The 22,026-nt window shown below is 40.5% G+C and overlaps 1 protein-coding gene across 1 annotated transcript in view; it reads left to right on the top strand.

The window, feature by feature from the left end:
* The window catches only part of SHISA9 (shisa family member 9), a 341,337-nt gene that overhangs the window by 28,297 nt on the left and 291,014 nt on the right, over window positions 1-22,026 (top strand). Inside the window, exon 2 of the mRNA XM_025203447.1 lies at window positions 3,342-3,469. Coding sequence (XP_025059232.1) covers window positions 3,358-3,469 — 112 coding nt within the window. The 5' untranslated portion in view covers window positions 3,342-3,357. The remainder of the gene's footprint in view (window positions 1-3,341; window positions 3,470-22,026) is intronic.

Genomic DNA, 22,026 nt, shown 5'->3' with positions numbered 1-22,026 from the left:
ACTCTTTCTTTGCTTTAGGTGAATTTGTTCATCAAAGCTAAGAGGATTAAAGTCTTTCCTTTGTCTTTAGGTAAAGAAAGTGTCAAACTGTGTCCAAGAACTGAGCAATAATGTCTACAAAGAGCCCTACAAAGAGCCCTCATCCTTCCTTTTGCCTTTCTTGTTTCCTAGGAAAGGGTATAGATTATGCAAGGGGGGGAGGGGTCATGGGATAAGTCAATGGGAGTGACATTTATAAGGGGACTGTGCTGCCAGGTGAGATGGAAGTTGGATAATAGTAAAGAATAGTCTGTTTCCTTAAGCTGTTGCCCTAGCAGTAGTTAGGTGTTCTCAACACAACACTTGACTCAACAGCATTTCTAGGCTATACTCTTATACCACCAGAACAGGTACAGGAATTTGTCCCTTGAAGTGTAAGAAAGAAGAGAACCCCAAAGAGTGACCTTTTCAATTTCCAATAGGCTTTTCCCTTCTCTCCATGGACGGGATTTGTCTGTAAATAAGAAATAGCATTGTTTACTGTGGCATTTCACATGGGACATGTGCGTGATAGAGCAGTAGAGCGCTCAAAGCTCACCATTTTCGATATTAACTGCACTGTATAGGTCCCATTTTTAGAAACTGTGCTACCAATAGATTGAAAACAACTTTGTGAATATCTCATTAACCAACTGAGTTCCCTTACCTCCAAAATGTGGGGATCTCCTCATTCATTTTTTATTTGTTCAAAAGGAGTGTACTTGGGGCAAAAATATTCTAAATTGCTCAACTGTTGGATCCTACATATACAATTATTTCTGATGTTTTCTGAGCTTATTTTGGAGGAAAAAGAAGACAACTGACCTTTCATTAAATAACATGTATTTGAATTTCTTAAAACTTGTAGCCATATGGGAATGGCTTAGTTATGTATACTTTCTATCTTCTGAGAACACCATCACATATTCAAACAGCAAAATCTTACAGGAAGAGATATCGTGAAGATTTATGACATTCTGTGGACACCTTTGGGCCATGATCTGATGTAGATCTGACTTTGTTTTATATCAGTTTTTCTTCTCTACTTATCAGTAGATGGGACCAGATGATGTCATCATCTGTCTGATTAGGAGATTACCTCATGCTTTGGTCCACATTTTCTTAAATGAATTATATATATTAGAGGTGTGCATTTATAGGGCAATGCTGATCCTTATTTATATCATTTTCTAGTCAGACTTGTGCTAACACCTTCTGATATTTTTCAAAATCAGTAATATGGTACCCTTTTAAACTTTAAAAAAGGACTGAAGTGCAATACAGAAGCAAAGCGTGCAAAAAAAAAGAGCTATATGTCAGCAGAAGTAAAACGTTCTCAAACATAGAGATAGATACATGGAGATAGAAACTCCATATATACATAGAAAGGAGTGGATGGATAGAAACTTCATCTATAAGAGCTTGTTCTGCTTATAAAGGGTTTGCAAAGCATGCACGCCATGTAAGGACTTCATATGGCCTTTGTGGCACAAATTTCTACAAGTATTTTCAACTGTATAAGCACATTCTCAAAAGGCCAGAATGTGACTCCAAACATATTCTTTTGTTTTTGATTTCCACGAAGTGATGAACATCCTTAACTCTTACTCGTAGCACTGGGACATAAGTAGTGTGCAAAAGATACTCAGCTCCTCAAAATTAGGCCTTTATTTGTATACAGCAGTGTAAATGGAGGAAGTGTCTAATTAAAAAGCAACAGCCTGTCATGAAAGGTTCCTTGTCTAGGAAGTACAATCTCCTTTTCGTCCTGGCTTTTGGTATTCTTAACACTTAAGAATAACACTTGGTCAATTACTCATTAATTGATAGATAAATATTTTTTGTAGTAATATTAGGTACCTAAATGAGCTGAGTCTTCTAAGAGCAATTTTAAATATAATTTAAGGGAATTGTGTGGCAAGCTCCTATGAAGTTCAATAGAAATGGAACATTCAGTGCCCTGAAGCCCCTTTGAAACCTCAGCCTTACTAACGGCAGTAGTTAATCTGGCAGCATTACCTAAAGTCTTTATCAAATAATATAGTTACATTAATAGCAATGAGGAAGCCATCTCTCAAAACCTGTTCTCACAAACTTGGGAATATTATTCTATGCATTATGCATTATCACACAATTTTAACTTTCAGAATAAAGGTAGGGGGGTAAGGCATTGTTTCCTTTTCCAAAAATATGTCTTGAATGAATGTAAGACATATGCTGGCAATTTGCTTTGTATACATAAATTCTGCATAAACTTATTAGACAACTAGTGTTCTCTTGCTTCAGTCTTTATGTTGCTATTTAGCATTTTTTTTTCTTTTATATATAATTCTTTTCTTTCAGGATCATATTGTGCATCTATACAATATCTATTCAATATCAGCTAGTGCTTTTTTCCCCCTTAGTTATGTAGGCCAGCTCTGCTACACTTGCTGTTTAAGTATTGCTTCGGATGGAAGTGCTGCTTCCAAATGCCTCAAATAATGCTTTTACAGTATCAGCAGAGTATTTTTTGTAATGTGTGATCAGAATTGTACCTAACAATCTAATGGCATTATGCCATCCACAAACATTTGGAAACATATTGTCATGTATCTTGTGCACACCAATGTAACGTGCCTGCATTCTAAGAGTAAGACCCAGCTCAAGATTTTTCTGTCTGTCTGTAACTTACATGAAGATAACATGATATTTCAAAATATACTACATATTAACTAGGAAAATAACTCCTATCATAGTTATTCAGAAGAGCTGTGCTGCATTTGCCATGAGTTTCATTAGTGAATGTATTTATTTTTTTATTCATTAATTTATAAGCCACCCTTTTCCAGATGCAGTATCTGGGACACTATATATAATTTCACAGTAAATTAAACTAAACTGGGCACAGTGCCCAGAATAGGCATGCATTCACTTGAAAACTAGCTTAAGTGGTCTAAAAATTAAGAACTGGTAGAAAACAGTGGCAAATAATGGTCAGTGATGCACTGACCTGAATAGGAAAGACTTACACTGAGCCCTTAAGACATTAATAACACATGCCATATTCCTTTGCCTAAGGCCAGAGCTTCTGCAGGTGTGCCAATTATTTCGTATGGCACAGTAGTACAGCAGATAGCTATATGGCATGCAAGTCAATCCTGCTTCTACTGAAGTCAACAGTAATACTCCTGTGACCTCAATAAGAGTGTGGTAGGACCATTGATTCAGTTTAAACATTGTTAACTACAATAAGCTGAATTAAAAAGACCACAGTACATTGCAGTTGCATTACATATTTTACAATAGATTTATTCTAACTGAGTTTAATTTTTGTTCCTTAGGGCTCTTGCTGATGTTATGCGACCTCAGGGTGCTTGTGCAACAGATCACATGGAAAGAGATCTAAATATTGTAGTTCATGTACAACACTATGAAAACATGGAGACAAGGGCACCTGCAAATAACATACGTAAGTTGCATTATATTTTACCAGCATTTTGCCATGGTGGTATATTCAAGTGGTTATGACTGAAGGAGACAGCACGTGGGATTTTGTAAAATTTATATATTCTTGTGTTATAGTTGAATTAGCATCAAAGATTTTAAGGTTGAAATGGTGCAACATTGGCAATTGGCATTTAGAATTTAACATTAAACTTCTGCATTTGTTTGGAATTAATATTAGTAGTTGCCTGACATTTATTATGCACCTTCATATCATTTTAAAAGAAATTTTCATTTAGTTAATAAGATTATCACTTCCATGTTTTGGTGTACTTGATTGTTACTTTTGTACTCCCTAAGACTACAGTAAAATTAGAGGCTATTTAATAAGGCTCTAAAAGTCCAAGAAGAAACTATTTTATTCTGTGAAAGTTCTTATGGTGCCATTCCCAGAATGCTTTTCAGAAAAACATTAAGGAATAAGACTTGAATTTGTCACAAGAACTTCTTTCTTCCTCCTATTTTCAAGTGAAAAATTATGGGGGGGATTTTATTTGGTTTTTATAACAATATTATGTATGTATTTTATACCTTCTGTATTATATTCTCTAGTCATTGAAGACCAAATAGAGAGTACCTTACATGTGATATGAAATGTAGTGAAGTTTCAAGTAGTACTTTGATCCTGTTAAGAGTTTTACAATATTGGAACAGCCCTTGAGAGAGTTCTTCTTTCCTAAAGAGATGAAGTTTCCTCTAGGGAAAAGCGTTGTGTATTTGCAATGGTACAAAGGTACCTTTCTGCGACAAAAAGGTACCTTTCCGACATGTTAGGCTTGTTATATGTTTCGGCTTGTTATATGGTTTAAGTCTTTTCAGACCTTTTGCTTTTTTATACATCTTTGCATAACTATAGAGAGCTGATGGTTTACTATATTAGGACAAGACAACAATTCTGCTTGAACTGTACTATGAAACTGTTATGAACCCATCCCATACTATTCCTTGGTAATAAGGTACTACAAGGAAGATGCAGAACTCAGAATATTTATGCATTTCTGATGAATGCACCCCTTTGGGTGCTGAAGGTAGAAGCTAGGTGATTTCCTGTTCTGTAAGTGAATGGTATTAGCAAGACAGTGAAAGCTACAACTTGTGGGAAAGTTACCATGTATAGTGAAGCCTGTCCACCTATTCTCATCTAATTGCACTGTTTCCCAAGGAGCTGCTTGCATCCGGACCTGTGCTGTTATCTTGTACTTTTAGGGAAAATTCAGAGCTTTGCAGCACCATTAAGTCTCCTGTGAACTTCCATTCAATGAGATACCAGCTCCCAAGAGGAATGGAAAGCAATTAGGTACGCTGTCCCTAGAATCTGGGTTAAATGTAGCACCCAGGAATTGTACAGATACCTATTTAATTGCTCACTTCTAGATATTTCAGAAATCCTCACAATGGAATATTTAATATTGAGGATCTTATGCAGTGTAATATATGGAAAGAACACAGTGTATCTTTAGACTCCAAGAATTTCTTGGCTTTATCAGTTTTAGGGCCTGCTTCTGTAAAAATTTCCACTTGTGCAATGGAGTGAGATTACACATCTATACAAGGGCTAGGTTATCTCTACTGGTGCCTTAGACATTCTGGGCTGACCCTCAGTGGGTATAAATTACAAGAGGCCCATTTAACAGTTTACAACAGCTGAGGACAGGCCACTTTTTAACATTTTTCTTTCCTATTTCATAAACGTAAACTGAAAAGAAATCTAGAAAACGTCCAGACATCAACGTGACAGTTCTGTCAGGGTTATCACGGTGTTATGTAAACAATTTTAAATGTTGTTGTTATGTGGCTGATGGATCATTCACCATTGCTTTTACTGACTTCATAATGTCAGAAAAATACATCCTTAGTAAAAAGAGTATTAAACCACTCAGCACAATTAAGTGGTGTTTTTGAGCTGTTACAGTCTGCTGAGTGTGTATACATTTATATTACAGTATTCAGAGGGAAGTCCTTATCAAAGATATTTACATGGATAAGCAGAAGCCAGTTTTCTAAATCTAACATCTTCATTATTTGAAACTTTTATGGTGGAATTATGAAAGGTAGGAAAATTGAGTGGTACATTCAGAAAAATTTAATAATGCATCATTGTCCAGTCCTAGCGTTAGAGAAATGAGAAACCTTTCTGATATCATTTTACAAGCAAATAAATTAGAATCTAGTACATGGCTTTTATAGAAAATTATCACAGCCATTATGCATGCCGAGCAAGTGAAATGGTACAAAATTATAGCATCAGATGATGACTTCTGTAGTTCTTTTTAAGTTACAACCTTCAGGAACAACTCAAATTGAGATTTAAATGGAATTTTAAGTTTATTAAATTTGTCCCTCTTGCATTGTTCCAAGACCTAAGGCAGCAAAGGGTACTTTCATTGCCACTGTGTGCATTCTTTTTTTATTAACTCTTTTTTCAAATGCATTAAAGACAAACTGTTAAAGGTAAAGTGTCACTCATGTTTTAATTTAAACAATTATTTAGTTGCGCCTTCTGACCACTTGAAATGCAATTGTGTGGGTGCTGCCAAAATTCCTCAGAAAGAGGAGCTCTAGCAAAATTGAATACCTTGCATAACAATGAAACTGAAAAATGATATTTAAGTCTCTAGACTTTATGACTAAAGAACAGGTATTTCCTATGTGGCCTCAGATTAGCACTGTTACTTGCCAAAATTAGACGTCCATCAATAGGCAAATTTCCTAAGGAATAACAGTAAGTGCAAAATGTTTTCTGGAGGTTTTTGCAGCCCAAAGAAATGATACTTCCATTCTTTTTTTGAATATCCAACTTGGCAGATCTGGTAAAAGACAGACTTTGTTTTGCCCATGTCTAGATCCAGACAGCGTAAATCCTAATTGCTTAAGCCTACTATGACCATTAATGCTTGTTACTATCTCTACTTCATTTCTAATAATGTGCCTTATTTTGGATTACTTAGCAATCTTACAGTGCCCTACATTTTCCTTCATCAACTTGCAGAAGCACTGAATGGTGAATGGGAAAAGAACAGAAAATATCCACCAAATAACATAAAAATCAACCATTATAACAGGGAATGTTAAAAACAAATTAATTCTAGATAATGTTTTTACAAAATCTTATTGCAGAATCTGTTGTATTACTTACATAGTCTAAAGAGGACTGCTGCAGAAGCAGAACTCTAGATTCTTTTTCTTTTGCCAATACATTCCCATTGATGATTATATTAGGAGTCAGCAATTTAACTTGTTCAGATTATATCGTCAGTGCAGTGCAAGATAGGAGGCTTTCTAACTATGGCCCTCATTTCTGGAACATGCTTCCCACTTTTATTTCTAAATCTCATTCTGAGACAGCATAGTAAAGCAAATGCATATGCTACTGCTACCAACCTTCATTTGTTTTAAGTGTCAGCAAAATATCAGTGCCTGTATCCTCAACAATAAGGTACCCGCCGGTACAGAATCACATTCTTAGTGCATTTTTGCTACCTACAGAGATTCTCAAAGCTGCAGGCAGCTAAACAGTGAGGCTACTTCTACATTATGGAATTAATTTTTATGTCAAAATATTTACTTACTGAAATTTTAATTGAGTTCTGAAGAGTAATGTGTTGTTTCCCCATTAAAAATATTTATTATAAAGTTTACAGATGTGAATAAGTGCATTAGCAATGCTCAAGTGAAGGATATTTCTGTTATACCGTATTACATGGCCAGTTGTTATCATGGCCAAAAATTTGGAGCCTCTATGGTAGTGGTTATAAAGAAAGTTCATTGTATTGGATTGAACATTAAAGAATTGTTTGCTGCTGCATGTGATTGATAATAACACTGGGTGTGTTTTAACTGCTATTCCAGACAACTTTGTTAAGGCACCTGTGATGCATGGTTTGTACATTTTTTTCTGATTTGAGAAATAGGACAAGAGTGTAAGACTATTCTTTTTAAACTACTGTATGTTAGAATATGATTTTATTTACCTGAATACAAGCCAAGGTTCCGCCCCCCTATCAGCATTGGGAAAAGTCCCTCCTCTTACATTTGCATACAAGGAAACCTCATTATATACACTGCCTGACCATAAACTGCTTCCAAAAGTACATGTGCTCAGTAGTGGAAACCAACTAGGAAGCTGATAAAATATAGCTACCTGAGCATGACTATAAACCCATAACTCATATTAGGCAAATATGTTGATGGGAAGCTACCACAAGAATAGGCTAACAAACCATATCTGAATAAGATATATGGTAATGCCCATTAAGTGTAGTCCCCCTCGGCACCAACTCATTTTCAAGTCATGGTGAGCCATTACATTGAATATATTTTGGTGACTTCTTCACTCCCACAGCTGAGCTGCAGGTACAAAAGTGCTACTTAAAAGTGTATTTAGGGAGTTCCTGTGCTAACACTTGCAGCAGGTTTAAAAAAAGTAATATGCATCAACTCTTGATGAACTAAATCTATGGGCACTATATGCAAGTTACTACAGGTATATTTATTTCCAAGTCTGTGTTTTCAAAGTTGCTCCTCACTTTCTGGTGCTCGGGGAGAGCTGGGTCTTGATAGTAAGGCGGAGGATGGAAGAGGCTGTTCACTAGACAGTAATCAAAGAAATTTGGAAAATCAGTCTGTTAAGATTGTATAACAGGGATGGGCAATTATTTTGGCTGGTGAGCTACTTAAGTTTTGGTGAGCTGGCAAGGGCCATGCACATAAGATCATTCATAAGATACCCTTTTAACGAATTATAGATAAAAAACAAATCGTATACTAAAAGTCAAACATCTACTAAACTTCCTTAGCCTGACGAAGGGTTTTTGAACCTGAAAGCTTGCTTAATAATTGTTTTCCAACTATTTAATTTGGTCTAATAAAAGATATCAGATTCACCCAAAGAACCTTGTCTCCAAACATCTACTATAACATTTTAATTGTATTCAATATATTTTTGTCCTGATTTGTGGGGTTTTTTGCGTAGTGTATATAGAGATAATGCACAATAGCTCAAAATAAAGTCTTACTCTTGTATATTGTGTGTGTATGTGGAGGGTGGGGGGTTGAGTGTGTGCATGTATGTGTATGGGGGCTGCCTGCATGCTAGGTCCTTGGAGCCGGCTGTGAATGAGAGGGAGGAGCAAGTGGGGGTAGGGGGCGCATGCAGCAGAGCTTGTCCAAGTGGTGCAGTGCAGGTGCATTGTACCCTCCCACTCCCCGCACCTGGCCCATGGTTGCCTCTGTGGTTCTCCACACGGGACCAAGCCTTGCCTGGTCCTGCCCAGGGCAGCCTGCACTGCAGTCCCACCTGCAGCTGCCCTACACATGGCACAGCCCCGGCTAACACACGGCTTCCCAGCAAGGCTGCCCCTGCTGCTGCAGTTACCTGGTAACTACCTGGCTCCCCCTACCAGATCTGGCCTGAGGGATGTACTTTACCACTCCTGCCTTATAAGATATAGTTAGTTGCAAATGTTCTGACAGCACTAGTCTGTGAATGAAAAATCATTTTAAATCCACTGAAGTGTCTGTTTTCTGTGGAATATTTTGACCTTTTGTCAGCCACCTTCCTGAAAACTGATTCTTCCCCACTTCCCACCCGCAATGAAGAGAGAAACTTTTCTGAGGAACAATACCCCAGTTTCTGACCAGCATTAGTAGTAAGTTAGCAGTTTACACAATATTGGCAATAATTTTCAGGGCCTATTTTCAAAAGAGCAAAAACTGCCAAAATGTGCATTTCACTTGGAAATATGATTACTAAGATTGCATACTAACAGATATTACTACACATAAATAAGCACTGAATATCAAGGCCACTGACAGACATGGAAAAAACAAAACAAAACGGTGCTTTACCAGAAGAGGAACTGTGCCAGTTTGACCTGGCTTGCGCAGCATCTGTGTAGATCGTGAGCTTCAGTGGGACTTTTTAGAACTTTTATCTTAATAGATGATTTTGATTGAAAAGTGCCCAAAAGCCTCCCTGAAGCATGCAGATTATACAGGTGCTGGGTGAGCCAGGGCAAACTGATGTGCTTTCTCTTTTGGGCGTGCGCTGCGCTCAGTGTGGGGGCTCACCGAGCTGGAAGTAAAGTGCTGTTTTTTTCCCCCCCGTGTCTGTCAGCAGCCTAATTGACCATTTGTGCTTTTGAAATCAGGCCAGTATTATACATTTTGTAGAGTGGTCTTGAGGTACTGTCATTTTAAAACATTAAGCTTTCAGTGTCAATACATGGTAAAGTGTCATCCATATTTACAAACACTGACAGACTGTCACTTTAAAAACAGCCAACTGAGATCCTTATTGATAAATATTAGCAGTGCCTCAAATGCTCTTGTCAGTTGTGCACAAAAGCTGCATCAGAATTTGCTCAGTTGCAGAGGAAACATGATCTAGTGCAGTGATTCTTAACAAGGGTGTATTAGCACCCAAGGGTGTCTTGAAATCCTTTCAAGGGTGTTGCAGGATGCCATGTAATAGTCACATTGTAATGTGTGCAAACATGACTCACAAGATACATCCAGATATTTCAAATAGGAATCCATAGTTTAAAAACATTCTGACCTGTGGTGTTCTTTCTCAGTTCTTTGTGGCTGAAAAAATGCTCTGCTATTTTACCTTGGTCAAAAAACGAGTGAAAGCTAAGAGCTGGCATTTTTGAGGGGTGCTTTGGGTCTGAAAAGGTGTGCCTTGACTTTAAAAAGGTTGAAAACCACAGATCTAGTGACTAAAGATGGTGAAAAGTGTCAGGGAAGGTGCCTATTCTAGCTCCAACTCTGCCACTATAACAAGGGTGCATCCTCCAGCCCATGAGCCATGACATCCAGCCCATGGGACTTCCCCACGGGTCGGAAAATTTGGCAGCAGGGAGTGGTGGGATCTCTGTGCACCAGATTCCAGCCTCATCCAGCAATTGCAATGAAAGGGAATCAGGGCAGGGCTGGGCCTCCCCATCCACATCAGGCCAGGCTGCTCTCTTCCCCCAGTTTGCACATCTGGATCAGGGCTGCTCTGCTTTGCCCCTTCTCAGCATGTCTAGATCGGGGGTGGGGGCTGCTCTGCCCCTAGCCTGGGTGGACAGATCCAAGTCAGGCTGTGCAACTCCCCACAGCCAGATAAGGCTCACTGGCCAGATCCAGCTCTGTTAGGAACCTGTCACTGCCCATCTGGCCTGTGGGGTGAAAAGGTTGGGTACCACTGGACTATAATTCAGTTCGCTGTGTACGATAATAGTATTCACTATGAAAATATTTTCACTGCACTTGTTTGCCTCTTGGGAGTACCATTTTGTTCTTCAGTATTTTGATGCAAACAAACAAACAAGTAAAAAAAAAATGAAGAAGCTCCCAGTTCCTTTGTGAGGCTAGTGGTTAAAATGAAAGCTAAACACATGCTTAAGTTCTATCCTATTGTTGCCCATATGAAATGAGCTTGCAAGCATTTAGAGACACTAAGAAATTGCAGTTCAGAGAGAAATGAAAAGTTGCTATCCTTGGTAATGGAAGGTCCTTGGAGCAGAAACACTATATAACTGATTTATTTACATGGTAACTGTAGATAATTTAACTGCATAGTAATTAACTTGTGGTCATAGAAAGTTGTAGTTATTACTCTAGAAATATGTAGTTCTTGATTTGGCCCTTGGCCTTCTACAGACATCAATGTGCAGATGGAGGGAAATAAAACACAAAGGACTAAGTACTTAATTATTCAAGTTCTATAGTTAGAGTCTAAGCTACATAATTACAGGAAAATGCTCTTCTGGGTCTGGTTATGCACTAGGACAGAAGAGCTGGATTATACGGTACATGTGATTTTTCACTGTTTGCTCAGGTTCTAGGTAGATTATTCAAGAGACTAAGAGAATCTGGGTTTTGCTAGCATGAGTCCACCCACATTTGTTAAGTGAAAACAGGAAGTATAACAGGAAGTGTCCAACTAATGAAGAATATCACAACTTTCATCATACGACTGCAGGGGCTAGGACTGTTAAGAAAGGGGTCAGAGTCGAGAGAATGACAGGGTGAAACTGCCAGCCCAGGTAGCTAAGCAAGAGTGCTCTGGATAGGAGAGGGGACTGTGCGGTCAATATGGGGAACAGGTGGTAGATTGCGGAATAAGGAACAGTCCTCCAAAATAAAAGTTTCACCAATTGCTGATAAACTGTACAAAACCCCCCAGATCTCCTCATAATAAATTATTCTGATGTTTATTTTAATTATAAGGACAGATCAATCTGATTGCTCAAGTAAGTGAGAACTGACCAATTCAAAGGAGAAAGACTGAAAAACTCCACCAAGGAGATACATGGAAAAAATGGCTCTATATCACTATAATTTGCATATTTGGAACTAAATCAGGGGAAATGGTAGTACAGGCTCACAAATGTGTCTACAGAAAAGGTAGTCAAGTAAATAGTCAAGCTGTAACTGTGAGCTGGAGAAAAAGTAATTGCTCTTTAGACTGAAGGAGAGCGGTAGATTAACAAACAAAGCCACAGGGCCCTGGCCTAAGCCTCCCTGAAACCAAGGGCCTCAACAATTTGGAAGTTATCACTGCAGCTAGTTTTTTCTTTTTTTTTTTTCCTTTTTACAGGCACAGCTCAGTCCCAGTAAGCATGGGTGACAGCCTCCTATTGGCTGCTGGAGGACCTGTGCCATCATTAGGGCTGGGCAAAATTTCTCTGGCTGTTTCATTTTGATGCTGTTTCAACTAATTTCTAGCTCAAAACAAAATGAAGGGCTTTGAAACAGCCTCGAAACGAAATGAGGGCAGCCTGCAGAGAAACAGAAACTAAAGTAAGGAGAGGGAGGGGGAAGAGGGGGGAAGGAGTACTCTCATATTGACTGTGTAGCCAGCCAGTGACTGTGATCCTTCCCTGAGGTCCCTTCCAATCCCAATGATCTGGGGCAGGGATGGAAAAACAGCATTGTTTGAACTGGCCTGCTTTCTGTCACCCATGTCACGAGTTTTGCTTGTCAGCAGCCTGAGATGCAGTTTCCCAGAAACCCTGGCATCTATCTCCTTGAAACCTGCCAGGTTTCATGGCCTCAGCAGGGGCTAGCATGCCTGCAGTTTTCACTCTGCTATGCCTTAACACACACATGTGACACGAGTTCTGATTTCAATAATTTGAGGTAGAGTTTCCCAGAAACCCCTACATGAATGTCCTTGGCAGGCTTCATGGCCTCAGAAGGAGCTACTGTCCCTGCAAGTTTCATCTGAATCAGGCAAGAACTGACAAAGTTACAGGCAGATTTGCGGTTCCCCATTATAGCCTATGGGTGAAACTTCGAAACAGTGAAACAGTTTCAACGAAATGAAATGAAACGAAATGGAACAGTGGTTTTGAAACGAAATGAAACTCGAAACTAAACACTGTCCCATCAAAACATCGAAACGGAAGTTGAAACGAAATGGTATCTTTTTGCACAGGCCTAGCCATCATTGCTATACAGAAAGTGATGCAATGTCAGCTCATTCCTACAATTGGTGATCACAGAGGGCACTTAATATTCTATCTTGGTGATCACAGAGGGCAATTTTCTATCTTGTTTTGTTGTCAGGGAAATCATCTTTGGGCTCCATGCTCCTTGGTTCTGGCATCCCAAGAATTCTTAATCCACTCCTGCCTGAGGAAGGGCATTTTGTGCCCCAAAGCTCATCTAACATCTTCCCCCAACTGTAAAGCTCCAATAAAAGATATTGTCATGCAAATTGTGTTTCCAGAGGAAAAAGTAATTTTTTGATCATCTTCATTCTTACCTTCTGGTCTTTATAACTGACCTTCTTTTCCCCCTTCAGCTCCTCTAGCAGCCACTATGAGAACCAATGTTTGGCCCCAAGGGTGTGAGTACAGGTGAGGGGGATTTAATCCTCAGGGTTTTATTTTATGCCTCCTAAATTGAAACGGTGGGTTTTTAATTGAAACCCCTGTTTCAATATTTCCATCATGTTACGGTGAGGGGCCTGATCTTTTTTTCTTCCCGCGGAGCCTGCCTGCCTCTCACGTGGCTGCTGGTGGATGGAGGTGAACTGCTGAGGAGCTGAGTGGTTCCTGAGTTGCTGGGAGCCCTGATCTTTCTCTCTGTGGTGGCGGCACCCCCCTGAGCTGCCTGGGTGGGCTGCTAGTGGGCCGGGGCCTGCCTCAGTTTGCAGGCAGCACCCAGATGGACCCAACCCTTCCCTGAGCCTGCTGCATCTTCCAGCACCCCATGCGCTGTCCCTGCTGCCTTCCTGCCACCTGGGGCTGCCCAGGAATGGGCTAACCACCAGCACACCCACCCACCCTCCTGCTGCCTCCCTGCACTGCCCCAGGGGAAAGCCAGGCCATTCCTGGGCAGCTCTAGGTGGCAGAAAGGTGGCAGGGACAGTGCACGGGGTGCTTGAAGCTCCAGTGGGCTTGGGGAAGAGTTGGATCCAGCCAGGTGCCTGCAAGCTGGGGCAGCCCCTGGCCTGCTAGCAGCCTACCTGGGCAGCTCTGGGGGGTACTGCTGCCACAGGGGGAGGGACCAGGGCCCCAGGCAGCTCAGGGGCCACTTAGCCCTCTGGTAGCTCACCCCCTGGCTGTGGGAGAGGTGGGCGGGCTTCGCAAAAAGATTGGCCCCACCTTGCCACTTCTGCCTTCAGCAGGCACCTGCGGCTGCTATAGGGAAAGTCTTGAGAGGCCCGATCTTTTTTTTCAGCGGAGCCTGTCTGCCTCTCTGGCAGCCGGGAGGTGAGTTGACAGCTGCATCATTGCAATTTGCAACATTGCAAACTAAACTACATGGGAATATGGTTTAGTTTGCAACGTTGCAAACTCATTTGAAGCCCCCAAACCTCATGCACATGTATTGTGTGATGCTATTAAGCCACAAAAAGAAATTTTTGTCACATGTACATGGTGACAACCATCATGTGTACAAGCACCCCAACAGTATAAACCTATCTGGAACATTTAAATTTAAAGCAGAAAGCAGGTACTGTAGTTTGTTTGTTTGTTTTTTTAAAGAGTGGAATAATTAACTAGATTTGTTTCTATAACAATACTTTTCAGAGCCTCCACACTTTTACCACCTATGCTTGTGCTTAACTCAAAAGCATGTGAGCAATGCAGTTGACTTTGTGGGAAGCATGTATGTTTGTGCTGAGTCTCTAGTATCTACTTGGGAATACATTTAAACTATTTCTAAAGGTCAGACATTTTGAATAATCTGGACCAGGGGTTGGCAACACCTGGCACATGTGCCAGCGCATGGCATGCAAGGCCATTTTGCTCAGCATGTTACAGACAGCCTGGGCTCTGAGCAGCTGCTGCTGGCCACAGAGCCTGGGCTGCAGAGAGGCTGCAAGTACTGCTGCAAGCAGCCAGGGCTGCAAGGGGTGCAAGTACTGCTGCAAGCAGCCAGGGCTCCAGCAGCTGCCCAGAGCCAGGGCTGACTGTGGCAGGCAGCTAGGAGGCTGCAGACAGCTGCACTGGGCTCCAGAACTCTAGCCAGGCTCTGTGGCAGTGGCAGCTGCACATGTGCCTCCAGGCAGACAGAGGGGGAGAGGCTAGGGTTGTGCTGCCTCATGCCCCTTCCCTTTTCAGGTGCACATGTAGCCACTGCTGCCATGGAGCTGGAGCTCCAGAGCCTGGTACAGATGTTTGTAGCCTCCTAGCTTCCTGCCACAGCCAGCCCAGGCTCTGGACAGCTGCAGCAGGTGGTGGGCAGGCTGCAAACAGCTGCACTGGGTCCCGAGCCCTGGCATCAGCTCCGTGGTGGCACTGAGTGCATGCATACCTCAGGGTACATGGCAGGGAAGGGTACACAGCTGTGCAACCCTGGCACCTCCCCCGCTGTCCACCTGGATGCATACTTGCACCTGCCACCAGCTGTGAGGCTTGGGTTCCTTGTAGCTCCCATGCCACCTGTGTCTGGCATGCTAAGTCAGGTGTGGGTTGAGGTTGGGGTGTTTTTAATACTCTAGCCAGCAATGTTGCTGACCCCTGATCTAGACAAAGATGTATCAAAATTCCTAAGCAAAAGATGAAGTATGGTTAAGTTAGCTATAGATACTGATATAATCTATAATGAATAAGATGAAATCACTTTACATATTATTCATCTGTCAATATAAAGAATAAGAATACATCATAACTACCATCTGCTATAGAGAAAGAAACACTGTATAATTTCTTTTTTGTAATTTCTGATTGAGGTTAAAGCAACAAACTGCATTTCAGCAGTACCTAGACACTACCTTTTAAGTTGTTTTAATTTAATTTTAATCTTAAATTATACCTGTACAATGGAACATTAGAGCACTGGCAGGTTGTTAAGAAGACTGTTGTTAATACAATCATAGTTATAGATGTGAATATGAACACTCCAATGCTGGGAGCAGAATCATCCAATTTAGAATTACACTAAGTGAACATACATTTCACTGATGTCCTATACAACTCATTTAGTCTTTATAATGCAGTGTTGCTTAATTAGTTCTGAAAGTCTATTTAAGAACTTTCAGTTAATGATTAACATAAGTAATTCATTTACATTTCAGATTTTAAGATAGATATATTGATTTGTAATAAGAACTTATGAACCTTCCTGAAAGACCAATAAGTATTTTCCAAGTAAGGTAATTACAACCTGAGAATTAGGGGCCACCAATGTATTAAAAACAAAATAGAACAAATGAGACCGTGTAATCTGTAATTACTCACATACACACACCCTCCCCAGCAAAATTATCCCTCCCAAATTGGGGTGTATGTGTATGCAGGGAAGCTGATTTCTGCACCAGAATGGAAGCATGGAGATGTTGTAAATAATGGCTGTCCACAGCTTCTCTTCTCTTCCCTTCTTTCCAACCAGAATCCAGCAGGGGTGGAGTCCAGTTATAACCCTTTTGCAATGTCTGCTGAACTAACAGTAGCTTTTGGCTGAGCAGTCAAAAAGTGTGCTGCCAGTTCAGCAACAGTTGTAATGGTTAAAGTTTGAGGTTCTGCCTGAAGCAGCCAGTGACCTGGTGGAGGGTGTGTCAGTGGCTTCATGTGGTTAGCTTTCAGCCATGATTCAGGAAAACTTTTTTTCTTCATTCTGCTTTCCAAAACAAGGTGTGTGTTTTATCTGGGGGCATGTGGCATTAGAAAATATATTTAATTATGCATTTACTACAGTAAATATGTTGTTTAGATTTTTAAAAGCAGAAAGTAGGTCACATATTGATATTTAAAAAAATATTAATTGTCAATATACCATAATAACATTTCATTGACAATTGTGGAGCTGGGGCAGATCCTTCACTGGTGTAATACAGCTAGAGTAAACCCAAATTTGTACCAGTTTGGCCCGAATCCTGCTGTAAAGCTTGCATAGATTTATCCATTAAATTAATTCTACACCTTGTAAAGTGTTCTGTTGGCTTAAATGGGACAAATCACAGTATATACAAGCCACATATAGGAATTGCATTTATACTGGGAAAATCACCTCTCCCCCAGTAGAAAATAGGAGAGTATCAGAATGCTTCTAATTTCTGCCAGAGGAAACATGATCCTCCAGGAGAAAGATCTTCCAGGTTGACACCTAGAAGATCTCCCCTGTGAGAGAACCTCTTTTGCAAGAATGAATGTTTCCCCTGTATGTGTCTGCTTGATGATGACTTCTGCTTGTCCTCCGCTGTGAAATAAAATTTACAGCTTTTATAAAGGCTGAGATCATTTTCTCTTCTGGCATGAGTCATAAGGTTGAAAAGCAGGCAAAAGGTACCTTTGTTTTCTGCTGCTCGTTTGCCAACATTGTCACACACGCAGAAACCGTGCGTGCCATTTTTATGCCAAAGTAATATTAATTCTTAACTGTTGATTTAAAGCTTAATCATCTTCCTAAGTCTGTTAGTCCCTCCCACCATCCCCATGTTTGTTGTTGCAAACATCACAGCAATGATAAAGAACACATTAATATGTTGGTTTCAGTTAATGCATCTAAGCTCAGATATAAACTGTTGCAAATTGGTTAATTTTGCAGCTGCATCCATCATTTTACTACTCTGGATGTGTGAAACTTTAATGCTGAATTTGTGGTTTTAAAATATTGTTATCAGACATTTTTTACATACTGCCTGATCACTTCTCTTTCATTGCTTCACCTTTTAATCAATACTTTCTAACATTAGAATTCACGGATGCAAGATAAAGTGGTGAGGGTGTCTGCATACATTAAAAAGCTTATGAATACACATCTTAGTATTCCTAGGCAATTAAGAAATATTATTCAGTTAAAGGCAGTATTTTAAAAAAAATCAATCTACAAAATTCATCTACAAATGGTTTCAGTAGCTTTGTTCCTTTTAATTTGTTTCCTGCTTTATATCGTTACTTGCCTTGAATCATACATATCAGTGCTGACTCCAGTTTTATTATTATAAAATAAAGCCAAGAAGGGAATTGAGTTTGTTTAATATTTATGAAATGGTTATGTTGTTGATATAGATAACAGAAAACATAGTAGAAACGAATCTCTAGAACCATGATGCAAACTTATGTTAATAATCATTCACTGATGATTGCAATATAGATGTTAATTTGTTCAGTATATTATTAACTTTGTAAAGTTTTTACTTTTATTTTACCTACTGTATTTGTTATATTTTTATAATTTGCTCTAATTTTACTATATTTGTAAAATTGGTAAATTGTTATGAACAAAGTAGTTCATAACTGCAAGCATCCAACTCATATCCTTAAGACATGTACTTACTTTGCCCCTATATCATTGGTGACAAGAGGGAAAAAAACCCTGAAGATCATACCTTAAGATCATACAGATGATTCTGACATTGAGAATTATTTCTAAAATGTGTTCAAAGATAATACCATTCCGTTTTAGGAACAGATTTTTCTCAGTTGAAGACTGTGAAAAGATAACAAAAGTAGCGTAGTGGAAGCTCAGGTGATGCATTATTATTACTAGATATTTATGAAGACTGAAATAGTGCCCAAAATGGTCAAGACTGCTGACAGACATTGATTTAAAGGTGCAATGGGATCTGATCCTCAGTCTCAAGAACTGCATCTCGTGCCATGCTGTACGTGCATGACAGGACAGGTGATTCTGGGATTGGGGGTCAGATAATTGCCCCTTACTTGCCTGTGCAGGGGGAGTCCAGAATAATGATTTGCCCTACACTGGCAGATAAGGGGTGACTGAGATCTGATCATGATCCTGGACTCCCCCTGCACTGGCAAGTTGGAAGCCAGGTGCCTGACAATCAGCTGATTGTTCGCTGGTTCTGGAGCCTCAGTGAAATCTTGACCCAGCCAACCATTGTGATTGTCCTAACCTGGCCAACTCAGCTGACTGTCAACTGGATCCAGGACCACATCAGGGAGGGCTGGCCTGTATGCACTGCTGATTCAGATGAAAAACAGCTGATTGTCAACCAGTGGGGATCACACGAGGGCTAGCTGAGACCTTTGTGCAGTCTATCCTGCCACACATTCAACTTAAGGATGGAAACCAGCCATAAAAATATTACACATATTTTGTGAAATAATTTTGTCTCTTATATTGCCCTTAACTGTGCTATAAATTGCCTGAACATGTAGCTAGGTTACTATTTAAGATACAATTAACTGGTTAATTGTGTCTTAAGTATAAAGTCTGCCAGGGGCCTAGATCAGTGGTGCTCAACCTATGGCCTGTAGGCTGGATCCAAGCCACAGAGCCATGTCATCTGACCTGTAGTGCTTCCCATAGGTCTGGAAATTTGGCAACGGGAGAGTGGTAGCAGGATTCTACCTGCAGTGGCAAGGGAGCAGTGATAGTGTTAACTGCTGTGGTTCTCACAGCTGCAGCGATAAATGCTGCAACCACACCCCAGATGTCAAATTCCTAGATTTATGGGGCGCTCTGCAGGCTGGATGATGTGACTCCACATTTTGGATTGCACTGGTCTGCAGGGTTGGTTTGCAACTGGATCCAGTGCAGGGGGTCAGTATGCTGCCAGATCTAGTGTGTGGGTTTGGGCTGGTTCACTGGGCCACTCCTTGGGCAGATCCAGTGTGCAGCATTAAGAACCAGGTTAGCATTAAGAACCAGGCTGGCACAACAGATTGCACCTGTGGACCAACCCCGCGCACAGATCCCAGGCTGGATCAGGTCTATGGACCATCTCCATTTGTGGGATCCAGTCGGCCCTGCAGCACTCATCCAGCTCTCTGAGCCAGCTGTGTTAAACACCACTGGTCTAGGAAGCTCTCAAACACAGACGATAACGTAGGCGCCCCTTACAGGTCATCCTGCACTATCATTTCTTAGTTTCTCCAGCCATAGCCAAGAGAGACAAGGTTCTTTGGGTAAATCTGATATCTTTTATTAGACTAACTCAAATAGTTGGAAAAATTCTTCATAGCAAGCTTTCGGGTTTAAATACCCTTCATCAGGCTGAGGAAGCATCTGCAGTTGGTATGTGCTCGTCCTGGGTGGAATGAATAGTAAAGAAGCCACCCCAAAAAAGCACACAACAACTGCAGATGCTTTCTCAGACTGATGAAGGGTATTTAAACCTGAAAGCTTGCTAAGAAGAATTTTTTCCAACTGTTTGAGTTGGCCTGATAACAGATACCAGATTTACCCAAAGAATCTTGTCTGCCTATGTTCTTAGAGACCAACATGGCTACAACCTATACCTCTATAGCAGGGGTAGGCAAAATGTGACCTGTGGGCTGGATGCGGCCCGCCAAGCCATTCTGTCCGGCCCGCGGGGCCCCTAAAAACTGTAGAAAATTAATATTTATCTGCCCCTGGCTGCCTGTCATGTGGTCCTCATTGGCTTGCCAAAACTCAGTAACCGGCCCTCCGCCCGAAATAATTGCCCGCCCCTGCCCTATAGCCAAGAGAGGGCTTCTTCCTTCTATGCAGCTGTTCTTTCAGGTCTAATCTGATCAATGCTTCCCTGTAGTGCTTTCTTCCAACGTGCATATTCTATGCATAATGAATAAGCCTCCAATTTCATCATGGTAGTTACTTATGCTTTGACTCTGAAGAAACTCCATGTGAAGCCATAAAGTGATAGGTACAGTGTTTGGGGTTTGCTTCCACTGAAGAATATTGCTGCTGATTTTCATTTAAGGTAAATTAAGACAGAATAAAATTCTGGTAAAGAAGAATTCGTTAGTAAAGCCCATAGAGTTTAATTATTTATAAAAGGATGTATTAAAATAGACTTCATTTAGGGGCTGAGCTACCTCTCATGCAGGCCAATAAGAGTTCTGTCACTGTATGCGGTAAGAGAAGGATTAGGAACTGCATGGAACACTTGTCACAAAAAAGCCTCATCTGAGGAATTCACTGTAGAAAAAGGAAGAAATTATTTTTTGTTGTCAAAATAATATATAATAGCTAGTGAAAGAGGAATGAGGACTTCCAAATGAAGAGTTAAATCATATTCCAAAGAGGCTATTAGAGAAGCCAGGAAACATTAATGGATTTAGAGTTCTCTTCAGTGAGCAGGTAAAGGCTTGGAAGTCTGCTAAGCAAACCGCTTCCCAAGTTCCCAGATCTCAGGTACCTATAGGACGTTTCATACCACTCCTCCAGGCCCAGTCTTTGGTAGTACAGCTTCTGTACAGACATTAATCAAGTAATGACTTTACAAAAAAATACAAAAAGAAATACAAAAAAAATACAAAATACAAAAAAAATACAAAATACAAAAAATACAAAAAGACCTGATCCCGAAAACATGCCTTTCTGAAGTGAGTGAAGCCTGGGCCTGGGTTCTGCATTGCTTCTAGGCTCTGAGGTGGCTACTATGAGCTTGTCACAGTTCAATAGTTTTCAGCCACTTGGCCCTGAGGGTCATAAATTTCAGGGGCAGCTTTAACTTTACCACTGGCCTAAAATTTTTCTGGTAACTTACTTTCTCTGAGAGTTCTGGCTGTTGTGAACTTTGCTCTGCTCTGCTCTGCTCTGGCTCACCTAATTAGCCGTTCCTCTTCTTATAACAAGGATGGAGGATTTCAGGGCGTGAGGCAGAGCCACATCTACAAATTTTAGACCATAAATGGCATAAATAAACTTGGTGGCTTAGGGGTGTACTTGGTAGCCGTGTTGGTCTGAGACAAAAAGACATACAAAAAACTAGAACTCTTGGTTCTAAAATGATACCTTTTATTAGACCAGCTGGAAAATGGCAAGAAAATTGTCCTTTGCTGCAAGCTTTCGGGATCAAAGAGGACTTTTTACCATCTTGTACCATCTACACTTTCCCCAGAGCCTGACGAAGGGACTTTGATCCCGAAAGCTTGCAGAAAAGGACAATTTTCTTGCCATTTTCCAGTTGGTCTAATAAAAGGTATCATTTTGGAACCAAGAGTTCTAGTTTTTTGTATGTCTTGGTGACTTAGAGAATCTGGCCAATGGAGTATAAGTTTATGCTGCTTCCAGCAGTATTACTGTAGGTACTGTTCTGTAAGTGAGTATCAGTGGGGGAAATATTAGAAAAAGAAGCTTCTTCTCCTAGCCTTATCCCCATACCCATCAGGATCTGTACCAGGG

The sequence above is a fragment of the Alligator sinensis genome, unplaced genomic scaffold (assembly GCF_000455745.1).
Source record: "Alligator sinensis unplaced genomic scaffold, ASM45574v1 scaffold73_1, whole genome shotgun sequence".
Classification (NCBI taxonomy): Eukaryota; Metazoa; Chordata; order Crocodylia; family Alligatoridae; genus Alligator; species Alligator sinensis.
This window is presented reverse-complemented; position numbering and strand designations above follow the sequence as displayed.